This window comes from Acanthisitta chloris, unplaced genomic scaffold (genome assembly GCF_000695815.1).
Source record: "Acanthisitta chloris isolate BGI_N310 unplaced genomic scaffold, ASM69581v1 scaffold21170, whole genome shotgun sequence".
NCBI classification, from domain to species: Eukaryota; Metazoa; Chordata; class Aves; order Passeriformes; family Acanthisittidae; genus Acanthisitta; species Acanthisitta chloris.
This window is the reverse complement of record NW_008652439.1, coordinates 16,262-36,155: the sequence shown is the minus strand read 5'-3', so window position 1 is coordinate 36,155 and position 19,894 is coordinate 16,262. Positions and strand designations below refer to the sequence as shown.

The 19,894-nt window shown below is 37.4% G+C and overlaps 1 protein-coding gene across 1 annotated transcript in view; it reads right to left on the bottom strand.

Annotated features, from left to right (window-relative positions):
• Window positions 1–19,894, bottom strand: part of NFXL1 (nuclear transcription factor, X-box binding-like 1) — a gene marked incomplete at its 5' end in the record, with an annotated part of 41,202 nt that overhangs the window by 6,060 nt on the left and 15,248 nt on the right. Inside the window, 5 exons of the mRNA XM_009077386.1 lie at window positions 1,904–1,990; window positions 3,160–3,264; window positions 10,088–10,157; window positions 10,957–11,123; window positions 13,548–13,688. Of these exons, the coding sequence (XP_009075634.1) occupies window positions 1,904–1,990; window positions 3,160–3,264; window positions 10,088–10,157; window positions 10,957–11,123; window positions 13,548–13,688 (570 nt within the window). The remainder of the gene's footprint in view (window positions 1–1,903; window positions 1,991–3,159; window positions 3,265–10,087; window positions 10,158–10,956; window positions 11,124–13,547; window positions 13,689–19,894) is intronic.

The following is a 19,894-nucleotide window of genomic DNA, read 5'->3' as shown; positions in this document are numbered from 1 at the left end:
TCAGTGCTACAGGACACTTAAGAGATGCCAAAAGTTTTTATCAACTGTGAAACAACTAGGCATGCTAACAGGAGATAAATCCAACAAAGACTATGAGACAGAAAGATACCATCTAACTCTTAAATTCTCATAGCCAGAGATCACTAAGCAATAGTAGTCACATAAAAGAATATATAGGTAAAGTTTGTGTCTGCTTTCTTGTATAAATTTCTTGGGCCTTTAGCACTGTGGCCAATGAATCACTACCTCAGAAAAGTGAGATGCAAAAATCTATTAATAACTTGAAATGAAGAACAGTCTTGATCCTAATAACTGGATGATTTGCATAATAACAATTACAATAATTGCCTAAATATTGTTTGCATACATAGGTATAATATACATAGGTAGAGGGAAGCTTAACCATTATAACCACAGTATGGAAAAACATTTCTCAAACCATTTATTTAATAAAATGTACAGTAAATGACACAGTCAGTTCCTCAGAAGTGCATACTCACCAGCTGCTAGACAGGAAAAGTTTTATTAAGAGTTAAAACACTTTGGTTTTGAAAATCGATGGTTGCTTTGCAATTGTGCAAACTAATTTAGCTTTGTAAATGTCTGAAGCTTTTAACACATTTTTTCCACTCTGGACACATTAAACAGTAATTGACATAATAAACTGCTTTCATCAAATGCATCTAATAGGAGACCATTCTAGTATGTCTTTTACATAGTAAGTCAACACAGGCTATAAAAAGGTGTCTAGTAAGAATTTAAACAGAACACTGTGTAACTTCAAAACAAGTAAAAACTACATTCTTCTGGGAGGTAGGTACACATACCTAGATTATGCCATACACTATGTCTGTGGCATTGCTTAGAGCAGAAACTTGTAGCCATTTGCTCATTGCATTAGACCATTCCTCCCTATGGATTACAACATCAGGTCAAGAAATTGGAAGCAGTATCAGCTAAAGTAAACCAGCAGCTGACACTGCACCACACTGAGATATGCAGCTGTGTCACAGTTCATGCAACCTCTTGTGAATTCACCTTGTGAAGGGCTCCATAGCCTATGAACTCATCTTCACACTCTTACTGGAACTGTTAGTTATGGTTGGGATTTTCTAAAGACATACCCCAAGAGTTTTAGCATTCAATCTGCTTGCAAAGTTGCAGGATTTGGTCCATGTGGTACTTGTTAGAACTTGCCAATCAAGCTGACAAAAGTCAGCTTTACTCATTGAGTTCTTGGGTTGTACATTTATCACATTTAATATTGCCTGTTAAAAACAAGCAAGTTATGAACCAATCCTTTTTGCTAATGTTTTTTAAAAAGGCTTCTTAAGAGCAACGTTGATATTCTCTCTGTGATAGCATGCAAGAATTTCTTTACTTCATAAAGCAGCCAAGCTAGGGAGAAGCCACATTTAAAGCAGGCAAAAATGTATTCTGCAATTGCTGAAAACTCTCCTTTGTTCTAGTATAGGGTAACTAATGCAGTGTGGCAGGATTACACTCCACACAGCACAACTGAGCATTTGATGGCTGCAAAACCTTCAGTGGAAAGAGATCTGACAATGCCCTGTGAAGCAGCCTGACCCTAATCTTACAGCACTAATCATCACCAATGGCTATTTTATCAAAGCTGATCATTACTTGCTCTCAGTAAAGAGGAAAGAACCAGTTCCAACAAATAAACATATAAAAAAACAACAGAATACTGTTTTAAAATAGTATTTCACTGAGTTAATTAACACTGTCCACAAATCCAAGCCTCAAAACATCACTGCTATTAAACAGAACATCCACTTAAGTTGTGTATTTTGCTGGTATTGCCTTGCAAAATAATTGTGTTCATTTCTTCTACTTTTCCTGAAGCACTGAGAAGAAATTATAGCTACAACAGATACATTACCTCAGATGCTTTCCTCTTCATTTCCTTGCATAATGCATCACATTCCAGTGAAACTTGGCCTTCTTGTATCTTGCTGCACTGTATTTCCTGTTAAGTATAATTTGTCTTTCATAATCATTTCACTATATAAAATTTTATTTTCAAAAATAATAAAACATTCTTATTTAGGAAAACCTTGATTTTACACATAACATAAAGCTAATGATTAAATGTTATTTGAACCTGCAGTTATGTATTAATTGTCCTTTTCTCTTTTCATTCTTGCTGATACGCTAAACAGAAATGAAGAATAAGTCAAATAGCCCAGCTTAATTTCTCCTCTATTCTCACCTGTTTGCCTTAGACAAAGTAAGATAACCTTCTGACCCCCTGGCAGAAAGAACAGCATTGAGAGCCTCAGTAATTTCATATATATTCTCTTTACAGGGCAAGGTCTGGTCATGGGGGGGAAAGATTAAGTCATTCTCATCCATGCTTTCTCCCCCTCTCCTAGCATTGAAGAAACTTTATTTTAAAAAGTGGGTAGCTGTAAGCAGAGACTGATCAATCTGGAACACTTGTTCTGTACATGTCATCCTTTTTCCTTTTTCCTGCACAAGACATTTCTTGGAGAAGCTGAGAACTCTGGGGAACTGCAACCTGTTTGGCAGGCTCAGAAGTTAACTGGGTCAAGAAAAATACTATAAGCATCTTTTCATTAAGGCAGATAATGTTTGGTTTTATTCATTAAGTCATTATTACTTGTAAAGACTTCACATCAATTTCTGTTGTTCCCCTCATAATAGTATATAGCTATAGTAAACTTGTTACTTCCCTCTGCCCTTATCTTTGTCAGAAGGTGAAGATGCCTGTACTTGCTTTTAGGTTTGCAGGGAATTTTAACGGATTATATTAGTTCAGGATTCACAACATCTGTGCTAGTTCCTCCTTATATAAACTTTCCCAATATCATCAGAAAAATGTAACTTTTCTTCTCAAATCACTCCAGGTCATCTGACTACTTTCCCCATAAAGCTACAAAAATTCAGGTGTGCATGAAGATAAAGCTATTGTAAGCCAGGCAGCTAACATATTCTAGAATTAACAAGATTTTATATTTTCCAGTGAATCTTCTGATATCACACCCCAGATCTTCAGCTATGTGAATTGCTATAGCTCTACAAGAGTAATCTGCACTATCCAATACAAGCATCCATACAAGGTTAGGAACATGCAAAGTATATACATCCTTCTCAAACTGCAACTTGGAAACTTACCTTTTTCAGTCTCTTACAGAGACATCGGAGTTTAACCTTCTGGCTGCAGTTCAGGGCACAGTTACCCGAATGGCAAATCTCTTTACACCGGTGACCACAGGGCAACTACAAAGAACAAAACACACAAAACAAAACTCCCCCATCAATAAAAGACTGTAAAACTGCAAAGAACCTATCAATTGGTTTTAATTCAGACAGCAGCTTAACAGAAAAATCATTTGCCTTATCAGACTTTCCACTTGTGAAGCAGTTGATTTTTCTTTTTTTCCTTTATTTTTTGGCAAATGTTTGCTTGTTATTGTTATTTGCTGTATTTCAGTTCTTGTAGAATGATTCATCTTTTATTGACACAGCTTGATTAAAAACCAATTCCTCCTTTCTAATGCTTCAAGACCAGTCATCTCCACAGTAATGTATACAACAATTACCCTGGCTATCTGTATGTTGGAGGAATACAAATAGGCAAGATAAAAAAACCCTGAAAACTGAAATTAAGTGTACTGTAGCTACTTATAGATTAGACAGAGTAATAAAAGGAAGAAGAAAGAATTAGAAGCAAAAATACCACAGAAGAAATTCTACGTGAAAGAATCATCTGCATTATGTGTAAGTCAGATACAGGTCACCAATATTCTTATGATGTCCAAAATAATTTCATAAAACTCTAAATTTCTGCATTGGGCAGATTATCCTGTTTCTACCATCTGAGAGATAAAGACCTTTTTTACTGTCAGTGCAATTTTTAACACTTATAAAGAAAGTAGCATTCAATTACTGTGTTAAAAGTTAAGACACTAATTTACATATGCTGTTATCAATGTAGCAGGGCTCCCAGCATTATAGTAAGTAAAATGTCAAGATAGTAAGCAAATTTTTTTCACTAACTGTTAAGAACTTAATGGAAAATATTCCTTGCTCATACACATGCCCATAAGAAATCTTCACAATAAGTGTTTTTCATTTTCCATTACATAACCCAATACTGCTAAAAACTGAAGGTGGAATCTCACATAAATCTAATCAATTTATTTACAGAGGTAACTTTAAAACCCCAAGCTATTTAAAATAGCTTTAGTGTTCTTTATCAAAAGTGAATTTCATCTCTTCACTGTCATCAAGGGATTAACAAAACTTGGAAATGTTGCAAAACACACAATTTTAAGACTTTTTTCACATTTACTAAAAACTGAAAATGTATACCTATTACATCCCTTCATCCACAAGAATAAGAATCCTACATAATATTAAACCTCAGGTGGATTCTCAGAAGTCCATTAGAACTGACTCAATATACTAGCTCAGAGCTAGGATCATGGAACCCAAACAGAATGAGAAACTTTCCAACTAAAAATTATGGAACAGACATACATATTTTCATGCCCATGAATAACAAATTATTATACTGATAGACACTTTGTGGTTTAGGCTCAGTGTTTACTCTTTAGCTAAGGAGACTGCTCCAGGAGCTCACCACAATATGCAAGAGTTGTTTATTCCATTTATTTTTTTTTATTTCCAACATTTGTTCTAGCCAGTCTAAGTCCCTTAGTTCTTATCCTCATATTGAAATATTTCTCTACTGCCCTTTCATAAAAGGCTCTTTATTTCTATAGTATTCCCTTCACTGAATTTCAACCCACTTAAATCAACGTTTCTTGAATACATAGCCAGAACTGCATGTAATATTCCAGACAACATCTCAGCAGGCAGGACTTTGTACAATGCCTTAATTACACATCATTCTTAATAGAGTATCTTCCCCATACATCTTTAGCTTTCATTTGCATTTCTCTCCAGCTAACCATGCTGTGACAATAAGAATTTCTGTTTCCTGGGAGCTTATTGTTAGCTTAACATACATGGCCTTACTGGGTTTTTTTTCTGTATCTAATAAGATGCCCCAAATACATGTGTTCTGCAGATGCATTTCCTCAGTTCTCACATACCAACAAAACTCCACAATTTTTCATCAAAAAATTCCAGTGTTTTTTGCTGCCAAGATCATTACAGAAAACAATGCAAGGTCAGGTGTCAATTCAGCACTTGGGGAAGCTTCCTTATTGTTAGTATCTCTTGCCCTAGTTTTGTCCTTGCTTTGGGATTTTTTTGATGTTTTTTCAAAGGACAATAAAATACATGCAGTTGTTTTCTTTAGCCCACCTTCATCCTTGTATGAACCCTCTTCTGCATATGAACTAAATATTCACTAAGTAGCATTGACTCGCTTGCTCTGCTGAAGCCTTATGTAGAAGATCTACTATATTTGAGGGAAAAATATATAAATTGGTCATCTTACCAAAGAAGGAATTTAGCTTTTTCAGGCACAACTGATCACCAGCCAGTCTTCTGCATCAGAACAAAAAAATTACTTTGCCTCGATTTGAAAAGATGATGGGAGAAACTTTTCTTTAAGCCTTGTACGCTACCATGGTCAGACCACCAGCCAGAACATGGAGTCCAGTGGCTGAGCCTGCTCACTAGTGACCACAATCTTTGCAAAATCAATTTGCTGCTACATGACCTCTGTGCAGTAAGTGGGCCCTTCTCCTGGCTCCCTACCCAAGAGCAATAACAATTCAACGTAGTCTCACCTACAAGTCATCTCATGCTGGCCAGAACAAGCAATGGCTAGAACTGTTACTTCCAACTTACTCTTCCATACTAATTAGGCACATTTTCATTAATAGCATCAAAGCCCAAACAAAGAGTCTTGTAACTGGCATGTCAGAGCTGCAAATTCAAGACAGTAGCCCTCACCTCAACCTCCAGGTGCTACTGCAATAGAATTCTTACACTGGCACCATTAGAGCAAAACTTGTGTAGCCAGAAGTATGTTCAGTCCAATACTGAAACACAAAGGTACCCATGTAGTTCCCTGCATAGAGCTAGTCACTTCACACCCACAGGGACACAGGACAGGAACGAAGCTGGCAGGGAGACTCTCTTCACTTCCAATGCAAAACCAACATTAAAAAAAATCATAAAAATAAAACAAAGAGCAGTGAAATGAGTGGCAAAACATTTCCTCATGATCTCAGAAAACAAAAGCAATCATGCTTCTGCTGAATAAATAATGTAGTCTGAAAGGATTTATTTTTTTTTGCTTATTTTAAAGTGCCCATGCAGAACTGGGCACTAAAACAGAAAGCATATGCCCCTTTAGATCCTTTTTTGCCACACAAGACCTCTTGTCAATAGCTTGTGGACCAAAGGCCAAAATGAACAGGCTTTATGTTTGATATGGCAAGGCCTTTAAAAGAAAGGATTTAAACCACAGCTCTGGAAAAAAAAAACAAAAACCTACAAAAAATATCCTACAAGTATTTCCCCACAGGCAATGCATTCAAATCTTAACATTATATCCAACGATGATAAAACCTATTAGCATTTATGGAGGCTTAACTGATCTCAAACAGAAGGTAGTAAACACAATCTGTTAATACACATCTGATAATAATAAAAAATAGCCTGTCAGAAAAGAAAAAAGCACTTTTGAGCAGCAATGCCAAAAGCTAAGCACAAAAGAGAATTTTACCACTTCCAAACAGAGACCAAATTGCAACCCACATACATGTGCAATGTGTGCTCACAGAATTATATTTTATCTCCAGAATGCTTAATTTATTTCATATATAAAAAACGAAAAAGACATGCATACTGTTTAAATTTATAGAATCAAAGAATTGTTAAGGTTGGAAAAGACCTTTAAGACCACTGAGTCCAACCCTTAACCTGACCACACCATGTCCACACATTTTTTTGAACATTTCCAGGGATGGTGATTCCATCATCTCCCTGGGCAGCCTAGTCCAATGCCTGACCACCCTTTCAGTGAAGACATTTTTCCTCATAACCAATCTAAACTTCCAGTGGCACAACTTGTTACTTGTAAGCAGAGACTGATCCCCACCACCTGCTACAGCCTCCTGTGGGGTAGTTGTAGAGATCAATAATGTCCCCCCGAGCCTCCTTTACTCCAGTTGCCTCAGTGGCTCCTCTTAAGCCTTGTGCTTCAGCTCCTTCACCAGCTTTGTTCCCCTTCTCCGGACACACTCCAGCACCCCAATGTCATTCTTGGAGTGAGGGGCCCAAAACGAACACAGGATTCAAGGTGCAACCTCAGCAGTGCCAAGTACAGAGGAAAAAGATGACATCGTCTCTACAGCACTATCATATTAAAATTAATTTATCACAATAGGGTCCCACATTTCACACAAAGACAGTAGCAGAGTGCACAGTAAAAGGACAAATTAACATTATTTTGTCAAAAAATAACTACATGGAATGAAGTGTTAAACACCAGTACTTACAGGAATACATGAACAGTGAAAATTGATAGACTGTTAAAACTTCTGTGTAAGAACTGTCTCAAAACATCTGCAAGCATGATCATAAGAATTTAATCACTCTGATTAAAAACAAGAAGTTAAATTTCCTTCAACAGGATATTTTGTTATTGTTACCAAACAAGAGAATTAACTTTTTAATTAAAGCATCTCATCTAACAGCTGTGGCAATATCAAAGACACTGCTTCTCCCTAAAGCAGAAAGGAAATGTGTACTGTACTATATAATCCTAGAAGTCACTTTTATAGTTTTATACTGCCATAGACAAAACAAAGGCACGAAACCTTTCAAGATTTTCAAGTTCCTGTAGCACTTTTTCAAGGCACCAGACAATATAATTGCTTTTCTCTAACCTCAAAAGTACATGGTACCTGTAAATCAAATATGGTAGCATACTGTCTACTGCAATTTCCATTAACCAGAAACATCTCAAAATGAAGACTTGAGTAACATACTGTATTCTGCTGAATTAAGTTGCAGTATGGTAAGCTTGTAGTGACAGTGCACACTGATTTTTAGCAAACATCAACTTGACTGAGCTGTGGTAATGACCCAGGGTCAGCTTCTGGCACAGAATAAGAACATTCTCATAAAATGCTAATTGGAAATTTAGTTGAGGCTGCAAGAACTATACACAAAACACTTCCAATTTAGTTTTGGGCATATATATTACATTTGTAAACTTTAAACATTCAAAATTTGGGAGTCCTAGCCATCTTAACTTTGGCCAAGCTGTTTCTAAGTTCTTGTCTCACGAGACAAAACCTACAAACACAAGTGGGCTTGACCTGGATTTGCTGGGAGGGGTGGTGGTAGCAGTGTCAGGGTGATGCCTGTTAGGGCTGCTCCTTCAAACTGTGTTTATCAATTATTCCTTTAAAAGTATAAATAGTATCAGTATAATTTGTATTATGATGCAACTAGTCAGTTTTCTCAAAGTTGCAGACAAATACTATATACTTACAAAACAGAAACAGACAAAACATCCCTAGCACTGCTCAATATTCAGATAAATGGAAGAAATATTTTAGAACAAAAAATAGTGAAAATCTCATACAGTACACATGAAGTTACCAAAGTAGGATCTGAAGAAAGCAGGATGGATGAACTGTAACACAAAGATATGAGCCACCTGAAGCAGGAAGGTACTAACAACTTCTGTGTTTCATGAAAGACATTAAGAGCTAGAATCACAGACAGGGAAGAACATGTGTTTTTACATCATCAATGACACTAAAAAGATTCTCTGGATACCAGAAGCTGCAGAAAACCTAATTTTTCAAAGCATTTATAGGAATAAGAATTCTGGAGTTCAGTAAAAGCTTTATAAAACTTACAAAGACTCTGTTGTCCTAAGCTTTCTTTTACATCCCACTGACTTAAGTAAAAAAGACATCATCTGTGGAACAAGGCAATTCTGAACTGCAAGCCAGAATTCAGGACTGCTTCTAGGTGGATTTTAAATCCCAGACTGAGTCTGGGGAATATGTCCACAAAAATCACAACTGTTACATTAATCAAAGTCAAAGATGAGATATGGGGAAAAAAACAAATCTTTGAATAAAAGCTGAAGTACAGAACACATAGTTCATGACAAGAGACTATTTTCAAGCACTCTTGAAAATAAAGAGGAGAAAGTCTTGGAGCAAATAAAACCAAAGTAACAGAGAGGGACGTGAAAGGACACAATTAAAAGGTAAATGGACAATGACGTAATATCCCAAAGTGTTCTCTCGCCAGGAAGAGGGCTTCCAGATGAGAAAATTGTGTCAGGCACATTCATTTACAGAAAAAAAAAAAAAAAAAGACATCAGATGGGCATCAACAAGGGCAAAAAGCAGAAGATACAAGTAGGCACAGAGCCTACTTGTAGCCTTCCTATTGGGATTAACACAATCTAGTCCAAAAAGCAGAGAAACAGACACAGAGGGGAAAGCAACAGGAATCATGTAAATTTTTGCATTTAATCATAGCCAAAAAAAGTTTTCTAATAAAGGTGAGGATTCAAATTTGAAGTTCCTGACACTGGAAGATAATGAAACAACAGGAAAATATTGAATCTATATTTATTAGGCTGAGGCAGAAAACTACAAGACATGAGGTAAGAAGACAGAAGTCTCAGAGTACAGGCCATCATAGATAACCCAGCATGTGGCAACTGAGTGGATTCAGGGAAGGGGAAGGGGTCAAATCAAATTATTTATGAGTGGCATTTAATTACAAGATAGTCTCAGCTACACAGTAAAAGGCCAAATCAGAACAACAAAATAATAAGTCATCATGGGATAAAATATTTTCTTTAGTACAAGCATTTTTATTGCTGAGAAGGAGCATTTCTCAGGCATTCTGGAGAGTTTTGCAGTGGAAGCACTTCCCAAAATATTCCAAATATTCCAAAATACCACCTTCCAAGCAGACAACAAGACATGAATAAGTGTCCCCCAAGCACAGTTCACTAATCACATTTGCATCTATCACTTAGCATGTTCATTTAGACTAAGCTTCTCTAGTTTGTTTGGCCTGTGCCGACAAAATTCCACACATTCATCAAATCAAGTATTTCTTTGCTAATATAGCTTACCTCTTTTGGACACTGATTTTTGCAGGAAATGAGAATCTCCTTTTCCTTTACATCAGCACATGCTAGTTTTCTGTAAAAGACAAGATGTATTTGTGATAAATTCCAATTTAAAACCAACAAAAGTCAATACAGTTAGGGGTATATTTTAAATATATCTCACTATAAAGAAAAGTGGACTCATTTATCCACATCCTGTGGGACTAATATAAACTACACTGGTTTACAGACAAACTCACATAAATTTAGAGGACTTGAGGTACTTTAAGGAAAATGGACATGCATGCATATGCTGAATGTTTTCAGAGCAATACACAGAGGACAATGTTTAAACCCACAAGTCCCATCTTATGTTTCACAAATTCTAGCCTACCCTCTATCCACACACACAAATGAATCAGAAGGTGTACAAATAATCATTGAGGAGTTTTCCAGTTAAAACAGCTAGAATTTGAAAGATATTAATGGCAAAGACCTTTGCTAGCTACATAAATTCTAGAACTTGTTATAAAATTCTTCTTTACATACAGTAAAAGAACCACATATAGGACAACCATTATGTAGGCTACTACTATGTAGTAGTACTAGGTAGACTACTACTAGACTACAATATATTTGCATAATTCAAAATATTATCTGTATTACAAAAACAGTTTCTGTTCATAGGACTCCATGCATTTATAATAGTTTAGTAGTGATACCAAATAAAATGCTGACAAAATTTAAATAGAAATTAAACATTATATTAGAAATTATAAGCTTCAAGAGAAATTTTATGGCTTGCTGTAAGAGTAGCTCCCATCCCAGACATTTCAAATGGTTTATAGTTAGTAGCATTCAAATGAAAAGCTGGGTTCTGTTCTGACACTTACAAGCATTCAATGTACAGTACTGATAATTTGCAGTGACACTTTATTTTAAGCATCTGGAGACATGGTGGGCAATCACCAGGATGACAAGGCAAAACACATCGGTGAGGACAGCCAGATGGTCGGGGCTTGGTACACTCCTCTTCGCACTGTGAGCATTCTGGACCTGCCTAACAAAATAAAAAGAGTCTCAAACAAAGTCCCAAACATTTGTTTGGGACACCTCATTAACAAGCTTTTATATAGAAGAAAGAGTTGGGGTGTTTTTGCTATGGGAATCCAGCTATTCAGTAAGATATACCACAAGCAAGAATAATTATTAAAATATGTTTTAAAAGAAAAGCAGAAATGACAGTATTTGTCAGTCAAAAAGATAGAGTTCTATTTTCCCTCCTGGGCATAGAAGAACTTCTCTAATATTAGTGCTTTAGAAAATTACCATTAAGCCTGTTAATTCTCTATGGAAAACTGTTCAATAAGAAGTCATTTCATATTCATAACTAAATGTTCCCACCTACCACGTTACTGTAATGCTTTAGTCATGAAATATTGCTCCATAATACAGGGGTGGAGGGGTTGGTCTGCTTGATTTTACGAAATTTTATCTTCCAAGAAGTATTAATTTAGGTACATGCTGGGAACTGCCTAAGGCATTGCCATTGCTTCCACTCCACAGGCTACATAACATCTACAAGAGCTGTGGGGTCATACTCATTCCAGGGAATGTGATCAGCATCGGCACAAGGTGAAGAACGGCAGCACAGAAAATGAAGCTTCATTTCTATTCATATTCTCATCTTAACAACTCACCCAGAACCCCAATCCGCAATCAAATACATGCACAGATTGATATGATTTATCAACTGAACCTACACAGCACAACATTTAAGGCCCACCATCATATTTGAATGTTCACTTTCAAAGTCAGCAGTCAGAGTAAAGCCAAGTCATCCAAGAATGAAGCTACACAATGCTTCCCCAAAAGGACTATTCCGTGCCAACGTTTCACTTTGTGTTGTTCAAAACAGCATAAGAATTTAAGTTTCTAATACAGTTTTCCCTCGGTCCCTTTTCTCCTGCTTCTACTGTTGAACAATTTTTGCTGAAGTTTTAAAAGGATCCTTTTTACCATGATCATTTACAACTCCCAAAAATTCAAATATAAGAAAAACAACAGCAACTAAAAGCATTTAGAACTCTGATAGAAAATTCAACAGCAAGTAAAAGCAAACATCTGGCCTTTCTGCAACATTTTCTAACCAAACATGCAGAACAAACCTAAATTCCAGACAGAAAAAAATCAGTACTCTACATAGGAGCATGAAATTTAATCAGCCCCTTTCTGACTGCACCTGCAATTTAGGCTACCAAAACAAAAGAACAAAAGCTCTAAAGGTCAAAACCAACTTGAGTTCAGAAAAATTCAAAGAAAACTGAGACATGAGATTTGCCCATACTTCACAGGTACTCCTGTTTTCTGAGAATGTACTGCCTCATTCAAAACGGAGCTAGAAATAGACCTGACTCATTCACACTTTAATTGGCTTAACTGAAGCACTAGGCAGACAGCCTCTTATAGACAGAGCAGGAGATGCTTAACTGTCACTCTCGATATTTACTGATGTCACTCTGTTGCTGCAGGTTACTGTTCCACCAGTTGCACTAACAGCCCATACTCCTCAGGCAAAAGTTCCACAATCACTAATAGAATATTATGGTAGCTACAATATATACAGTTACCAGATGATACCATCACTACTTTCAGGACTGGAATCCACAGGTATATCATCCTATTTAAGTTAAATATAACAGCAAGTTAAAATAAAACATTTATGCTTTGTACCCAACTGAATGCTTCTCCATTCTCTAAATGCCCAGAGGGCCCATGTTGCAATTTTTTCTAAAGTAATGCTTACAAAAAAACTTGAAAAAGCACTTTCCTCCAAATCATGACTCTCTCAAGCCATAAGCTGCTCAAAGCTGGAACAATTTTCAGCTTCATACTTATTTTAATTTTTGGTTCATATTATCTTCTGCAACTAACACCCACAGCTTCTGAACTGAAAACCCAACAGTTTCTAGTGGACACTGATATACGTATCGTCTCAGTGCTTTAAGAAGTCTTTAGCTATTCTGCAACATATCCAGTGTCCTCTCCTTAAGATCTGCAGCCTCTTCAACCCAGTTACAGCTCTCCTCAGTCAGTAGTTTCCCCAGTAGATTGCAATAACATTTGTACATAGAGATTACCACTAGTTCACTTGCTCTTGAGTTACAAAAAAATCCCAACTTTAAAACAGATTTGTCAAGAAGGTTAAATAAGGTTCTGATGATATCAAAGTAATGTATGTCAACACAAAACAAAAAGGTATAGAAGTTGCTAATTATATAATATTGTCTTGGTTTTACAGTCTAAGGAAGTATAGATTAGCTAAATGTCATGGCATCAATGGGAACAGCATATATGCAAGTCTCCCAGTGGGATCTGGAATCGATCCTGTGCCTTTCAGCTGCAAATTCTTGATTTTTCAGTTAAAACCGAATACAACATATAAAATACACAAAAACAAAAGCAGAAAAAGAAATTAACCTACCTTCTTTCCATCTGCACTGCTGTTCAATTTAGTAACAGGATGACATTCTTTCATACAGGTGTGATTCTGACAATCAAGAAGCCGCCCACAAGGTCTTTTACATGAGAAGGGATTTGCAGAATGACATGGCAATGGACTAACCTGAAAGTTAAAAAAAGATAGATATAGATATGCAGGTAGCGTATGTATACACACATTGCACATGTGTACTGTGTGTGACACACATATATATATATATGCACACACAGAGACACAGCATCCTTACAGAGAAATTTCGGTTCTTGAGTACCTTTGTAAAAAGAAAAAAACACCAGTGCAATTCTATCAATTATATTTGACCTTTTTTTTAACAAAATATAATTTTGGTCCCAGTCCACATAACAACACACATTTGGTCCACACTCATTGTACCAGGTGAAAAAAGCACACTTTATTAAACAAGGTAACTTTTCATAGAATCATAGAATGTTAAGAGGTTGGAATGGACCTTAGACATCATCTAGTCCCAACATCTCCTGCCATGGGACACCTCTCACTAGACCAGGCTGCTCAAGACTTCATCCAGCCTGGCTTTGAACACTGCCAGAGTTGGGGCATCCACCACGTCCCTGGGCAACCTGTTCCAGTGTCTCACTACCCCCACATCCAAACAATTTTTCCTGATACCTAATCTACATTAACCCTCTTTCAACTTGTACCCATTATGCCTTGTCTTGTCACTGTCCAGTTCCTACCAGAGTCCCTCTCCAGCTTCCCTGTAGCCCCTACAGATACTGGAAAGCTGCTATGAGGTCTCCATGCAACCCTCTCTTCTCCAGGCTGAACAGCCCCAACTTCCTCACCCTGTCTTCATAGGGGAGATGCTCCAACCCTCTTATCAACTTCAGTGCCCTTCTCTGGACTTGCACCAACAGCCCTTCTCACATTGAGGGCACCAGAACTGCACACAGTATTCCAGGTGGGGTCTCCCGAGAGCAGGGGGGGAGAATCACCTCCTTCAACCTCCTGGCCACACTTCTTTTCATGCAGCTCAGAATTCGATTGGCTTTCTGAGCTGCTAGAATATATCACCAGCTCATGTTGAGTTTCTCATCCACCATCACGCTCAAGTCTTTCTCCTCAGTGCTGCTCTTTATTACTTCCCCAGTCAATCTGTGGTGGGGTTGAGTGTCCCTGGGATTGCCACCACCCAGATTTAGGACCTTGAACTTCATGAGGCTGTCACCAGCCCACCTCTCAAGCACATTGAGATCTCTCTGGATGACATCCCTTCCCTCTAGCATGTCAACTGCCCCACACAGCTTGGTGTGGTCAGTGAACTTGCTGAGGGTGCACTCAATTCACTGTCCATGTCGCTGACATCGACGTTGAACAGTATCGGCCCCAGCACCATCCCCTGAGGGACACCACTCCTCACTGGCCTCCATGTGGACAATGAGCCACTGACAACTCTGTGAGTGTGACAGTCCAGCCAGTTCTTTATCCACCGAGTGGTCCACTCATCAAACCCATGTCTCTCTAATTTAGAGACAAGGATTTCATGTGAGACAGTGTCAAACACTTTGAGTAAGTCCAGGTAGATATATCAGTTGCCCTGTCCCATCCACCAATGCTGTGGCCCCATCATAGAAGGCCACCAAATTCATCAGGCATGATTTGCCCCGGTAAAGCCATGTTGGCTGTTACCAATCACCTCCTTGCTTTCCATGTGCCTAAGCAGAGTTTTCAGAAGAATCTGCTTTTTTTTAAAAATAGACTATTATATTCTCAAATCTTTTAGTGTGATTTATTCCATCTTTCTGAATTGCACTCATGCCTTCCACTAAAGGTTCCTAAACTGCTTTATTGTTATTGCAGAAGACAGCTACAATTTGCTTTCACAGGGCTAATTGTGTTATGGTCATCATAAACCAAAAATATTTTACAATTTGACAAACAGAAGACAACCTGCAAGCCAGAAATTCTATAAACCAAATACTGACTATGTCAGATGTAACTCCCAGGAGTGAGAAGAAGAAATGGCTCCATGATAGGACTCATATTTTAATGTCTTTTGATACATTTGTACTTTCTAATTTGAGGTTAACACTCCAGTTAATAAGAGCTCTGTAGTATTCTTCAGAGAATCTACTCAGTAGCCTTTAATCTTCATTGGTCCCAAAACAGACTGTAAACTCCTAACTAGGTTAACTAGGCTACTTTCCTAAAGTTACGTACAAGTCCCTACATATCAAAGGATCAGAGGAAACTGTTCCCATTTTCCAACCATTATATAATATTCACATGAAAAAAAATAGTTTCTGTGATGCTGTCAAAAAAATTGATTTTTTTTCTTAATTTCATGTTCACTTCACAGAGAGAAACAAGCTATTTGTGATGTTATTACACAAGAGGCTAATGTGATATAACTCACTTTGACTAGACTATGGGTGTGATTTTGTGTTCCAGCTTAACTTGACTGAACAGCTTTGCAGTGTACCTCTTCCTTTTCTCTCTTCCAATTCTACAATCCTCATTGCACACTCCTACCACTTTGAACAAGTCCTACCACACATCTGTTTCTAGAGCAAGATCATTCAACTAATCAAAATGGAAGAAAAGGAATTAATAGAAAAAAGTTTCTTCTTAGTGGATTGGCCACACAAACAGGTGAGCACTGGAACTGAAATGAGAGAAGAGAGGATGGTCCTCACAGGGCAGGGTGAGGGACAGCCTCCCTCCAACACTGTCCATGTTGACTTCCCAAGCAAAAGTACACAAAGTAGGATTTGAATCCACTTGCCCATATAAATGTTTTCTGAGCTTCACCCAAAAAAATCCTACTCCAGATCAAGCCACTGCAAAATCCAATTCATTCACAAGACTTCTGAACTCCTCTTCTCATCCTGACCCACTAAGACTGAACAGGAGGAGTCTGCATGGCAGGCTGAATATCAAGCATGGAATATACAGGAGAAAACCTTGAGGCCATCACATCTAACCACTCTCACATCCCTTTGTCAGAGCTGAAGCTAATGCTGGGTAAAGCACTAAAACAACCACAGCAAGCAGCCTGAAAACCTGTTCTAACTGCCCCTTGCAAACACTCTACAATCCTGTTTCTGATAGCTTATGTTTCTGGTGACCAAAGGAAGAAACCCAAGCAACAGCACTAATGAGGGTCTGAAGATGAGAATAGTACTATACTCAGTGAGCACACATCAATTACCAAAGGTGTTAATGTTCCTAGTATCCTACCCCTTCTCATCCTCCTCCACCTCCCTCCTCAGAATGCTTCCTTTCAGCAGCAACAGAAGTAGTCAAAGGATGCTGAAAGGTAAAAGAATGAAAGAAAAGGTGTACTAAACATTATGATCTGCCAATGCCCACTTCTCTACCTGTCTCTGCTCCCCTGTTGCCCCTACGTTTTGACAACTGCTGGTTCTGCTGTGGCTCAGGCAGTGACAGCAGATCAGGGTTAAAACTGTAGATCAGATCTACTGCTGCACTGTTTCAAAATCCTGATCAGACTTCTTTTTACCAGGAGTTATGTCTTCCATCAGAGAAGGACACAGCCACTAGCTCCAGTTAGAGCAGATTAACAGAAGCACATAGGCAGAAGCGGAGCATCCCTTTCATCAGCATCCCTCAAGCACACTGTGAGAGGCAATGTTAAACAAAGCCAGGGGCAGTGAAGCACACAAGCCAGACAGACAACAATGGCAGCTTCCAGATGGCTGACTGCAGGGAGCATCCCAGCCCTCTGGCTGCATCTGGCATGGCTTCAGCTTGCCTCTCTCATTGACTTCCCTAAGTCTTGAGGCCGATAAGACAGTCTTCTGGAATCAATTGACAGCGTAGCCAAAAATAGAAGAATTTCAGTTAATTTAAACCTACATTATATTTTCTTATTTTTTTTCTCACTTCTAGACAAGTCATTCTAGTGTAGATATTAGTAATAAATCCAAAGGACAAAGTAGAGAAAAATTTTACTTTCTACAGCTGGAATGCATTTCTGAAGTGGCTGAATGAAGGCCACTACTCTTGCTATAAAGATGAATATCAAAGAAGCCACAAACTCCAGGAGACTGATGAGCTGAAGAAGCAAGAATGCAGATGAGAACCAGAAGTATTTTATAAAAGCTGAATGAGAAAATAAATTAACAAGGCCTAATTTTCAGACCACAGGTCTTCCACAGGACAAGGAAAGGAAGGAAAGGAAAAAAAGGACATCATGTATTTCGGAAGATTTTCAGGAAATCTCTTAAATGCATAAAGGCAATTAACAGATACATCAATTGGAATACAAAAATAAAAATCCATAGGGCAAGGACATTTTGGAAACATTCACAAGGTATTCAGTCATAAAGATGAATCTCATCAAGCTTTACATAAAATTTTACATAGAGGTAATGTTCTTTCTCATATAAACAAACCACAACTAAAAAGCCACTTAGAAAACATAGCATTAAATTCCTAATAAAAAAAAAATTGAATACAAACAACAGAAATTGACACAGCCCCTTCCCCCCCAAAAAAACCCCAAAACAACAAGAAGAAAGATAGTTCTAAGACTGATATTACCGGATATTCAAAATACTCATCACGGAAACAAACTCAGATCATTTCATGAAATTAAATGATCATTTAATGAAATGAAGCAAATAGACAAGAATTATTTGCAGCAGATAAATTAATATCCATCCAGTTAAGATTTCCTTGTTTGTCCTCATTGACCTTGTATTGGTTTTAATTAATGTTCCCCATAAAACCAGATTTAGAATATAAACATTAGCCCTCATAATTTGATTTTTACAAGAGCACATGTGTACGCTGCTATGAAATGCCAATGTCTATAACAGTTTAAAAAGTAAAAGCAAAACAACAAAATTTCCTTTTGGGCTAGTGTCAATTGTTGATAATACGTGATTTTTCTGACATACAACCTGAAAGAAAATTGAGAGCTACTTTTAAGCACCCACAAATGGAAGAATGAAGAGTTATTTATTTTTCTAAATATACGTAAAAATGTCCAAAACTTAAGAGTAAAATTAATTTAAAAAAGGCTATAGGCTGCAGCTAAAATAAATCTTATTTTAGCTTAAACATCATGTAGAAACATACTTTCACTAAACACATATTTTATAGGATTACATTACCTGAAAAGTAGTTTTAAGTCTGTTGTTTAAAGTGATAAATTGCTTGTTCTAAATACCCAGTCATGTAAGAGCTCAAAGTAAATCAATCCCTTAAAAACTTTTTCAACTAAATGTCAAAGTGAAATAAGTTTAAAAAAACCCCACAAAACACCAAAAAAAAAGGCCAAACCAACCAACTCCAATACCTACACAAAACAAAATCACTGTTCAAATAAAAACTGTATTATACAGCTCCTGATGTGTTTGCTTTTATTTTCTATTCTAGTCATTGTCTGCAGGCATCCTGGTAGAATACAAGAAGACTTCATAACTTGTTTTGTTCCTAGTTTCTGTCTTTTATATCTCCATTACAGGAGGTGTAACAACAGTCCAGCATAAGTAGTAACATAGTACAGCAATGAGCACCTACTCACAGCAAAACTTTCTGCTTGACAAAACTGCTAATTTGTCACTTGTGCAAAGCTTACATTTCCCAGTGAAAATCCTCTGGGGCTGAAAACCATTATAGGAGGTTAGCATTCATAAATACATACAAGTGTTTGCTCTTGTTACCAAAAGTAAGTTAATTTGAGGTGAGATTACTTGTTAAGTGCCAAGGTGGCTGTAAAACACTAAACAGGCATTACACCTTAGCTTTCTTTCCAAAGATCTCAGAACAATGTAAAAATGTACCATGCACATAAACTACACTGTAAACACTCCCTTCACGCACACATTAACAGATCCTTATTTTCCTTGCCTGCTCTCCAAACCTCAGAGGACAATCATTGCACACCTGGAAGGCAGCACTGGCCTCTGCTGGCTGAAAAAAGTAACATTTCATCTACAGTCTAATAGCATCCATAAATAAAAGTTAAGTATAGACTCCCCGGGCTTTTCCCTTATTTTCTATACTAATCCATAAAGAAAACAATGCCCAAATCCACCGACTGATTCTGGTAAGAGTAGTATGCAACAGAGAAGGGATATTTTTCTTAATTATTCTGAAATAAGTAGTAATAAATACGTAGTTATTGGTACCATTTTCTCTAGTAAGTGTAGTGATACTGTACTTTTGTTATGGGGAAGAACAAACTTCACAGCCATGTACATCCGAACTGTACCAAAACCTGTACTACTGTCTAGAGCAAGTTATGCATTGGGTCAGTTAACCACAGCTTCTATTTTGTTTAGAAATTCATGAAAGTTAGGGTAAGGAGATTCAATATG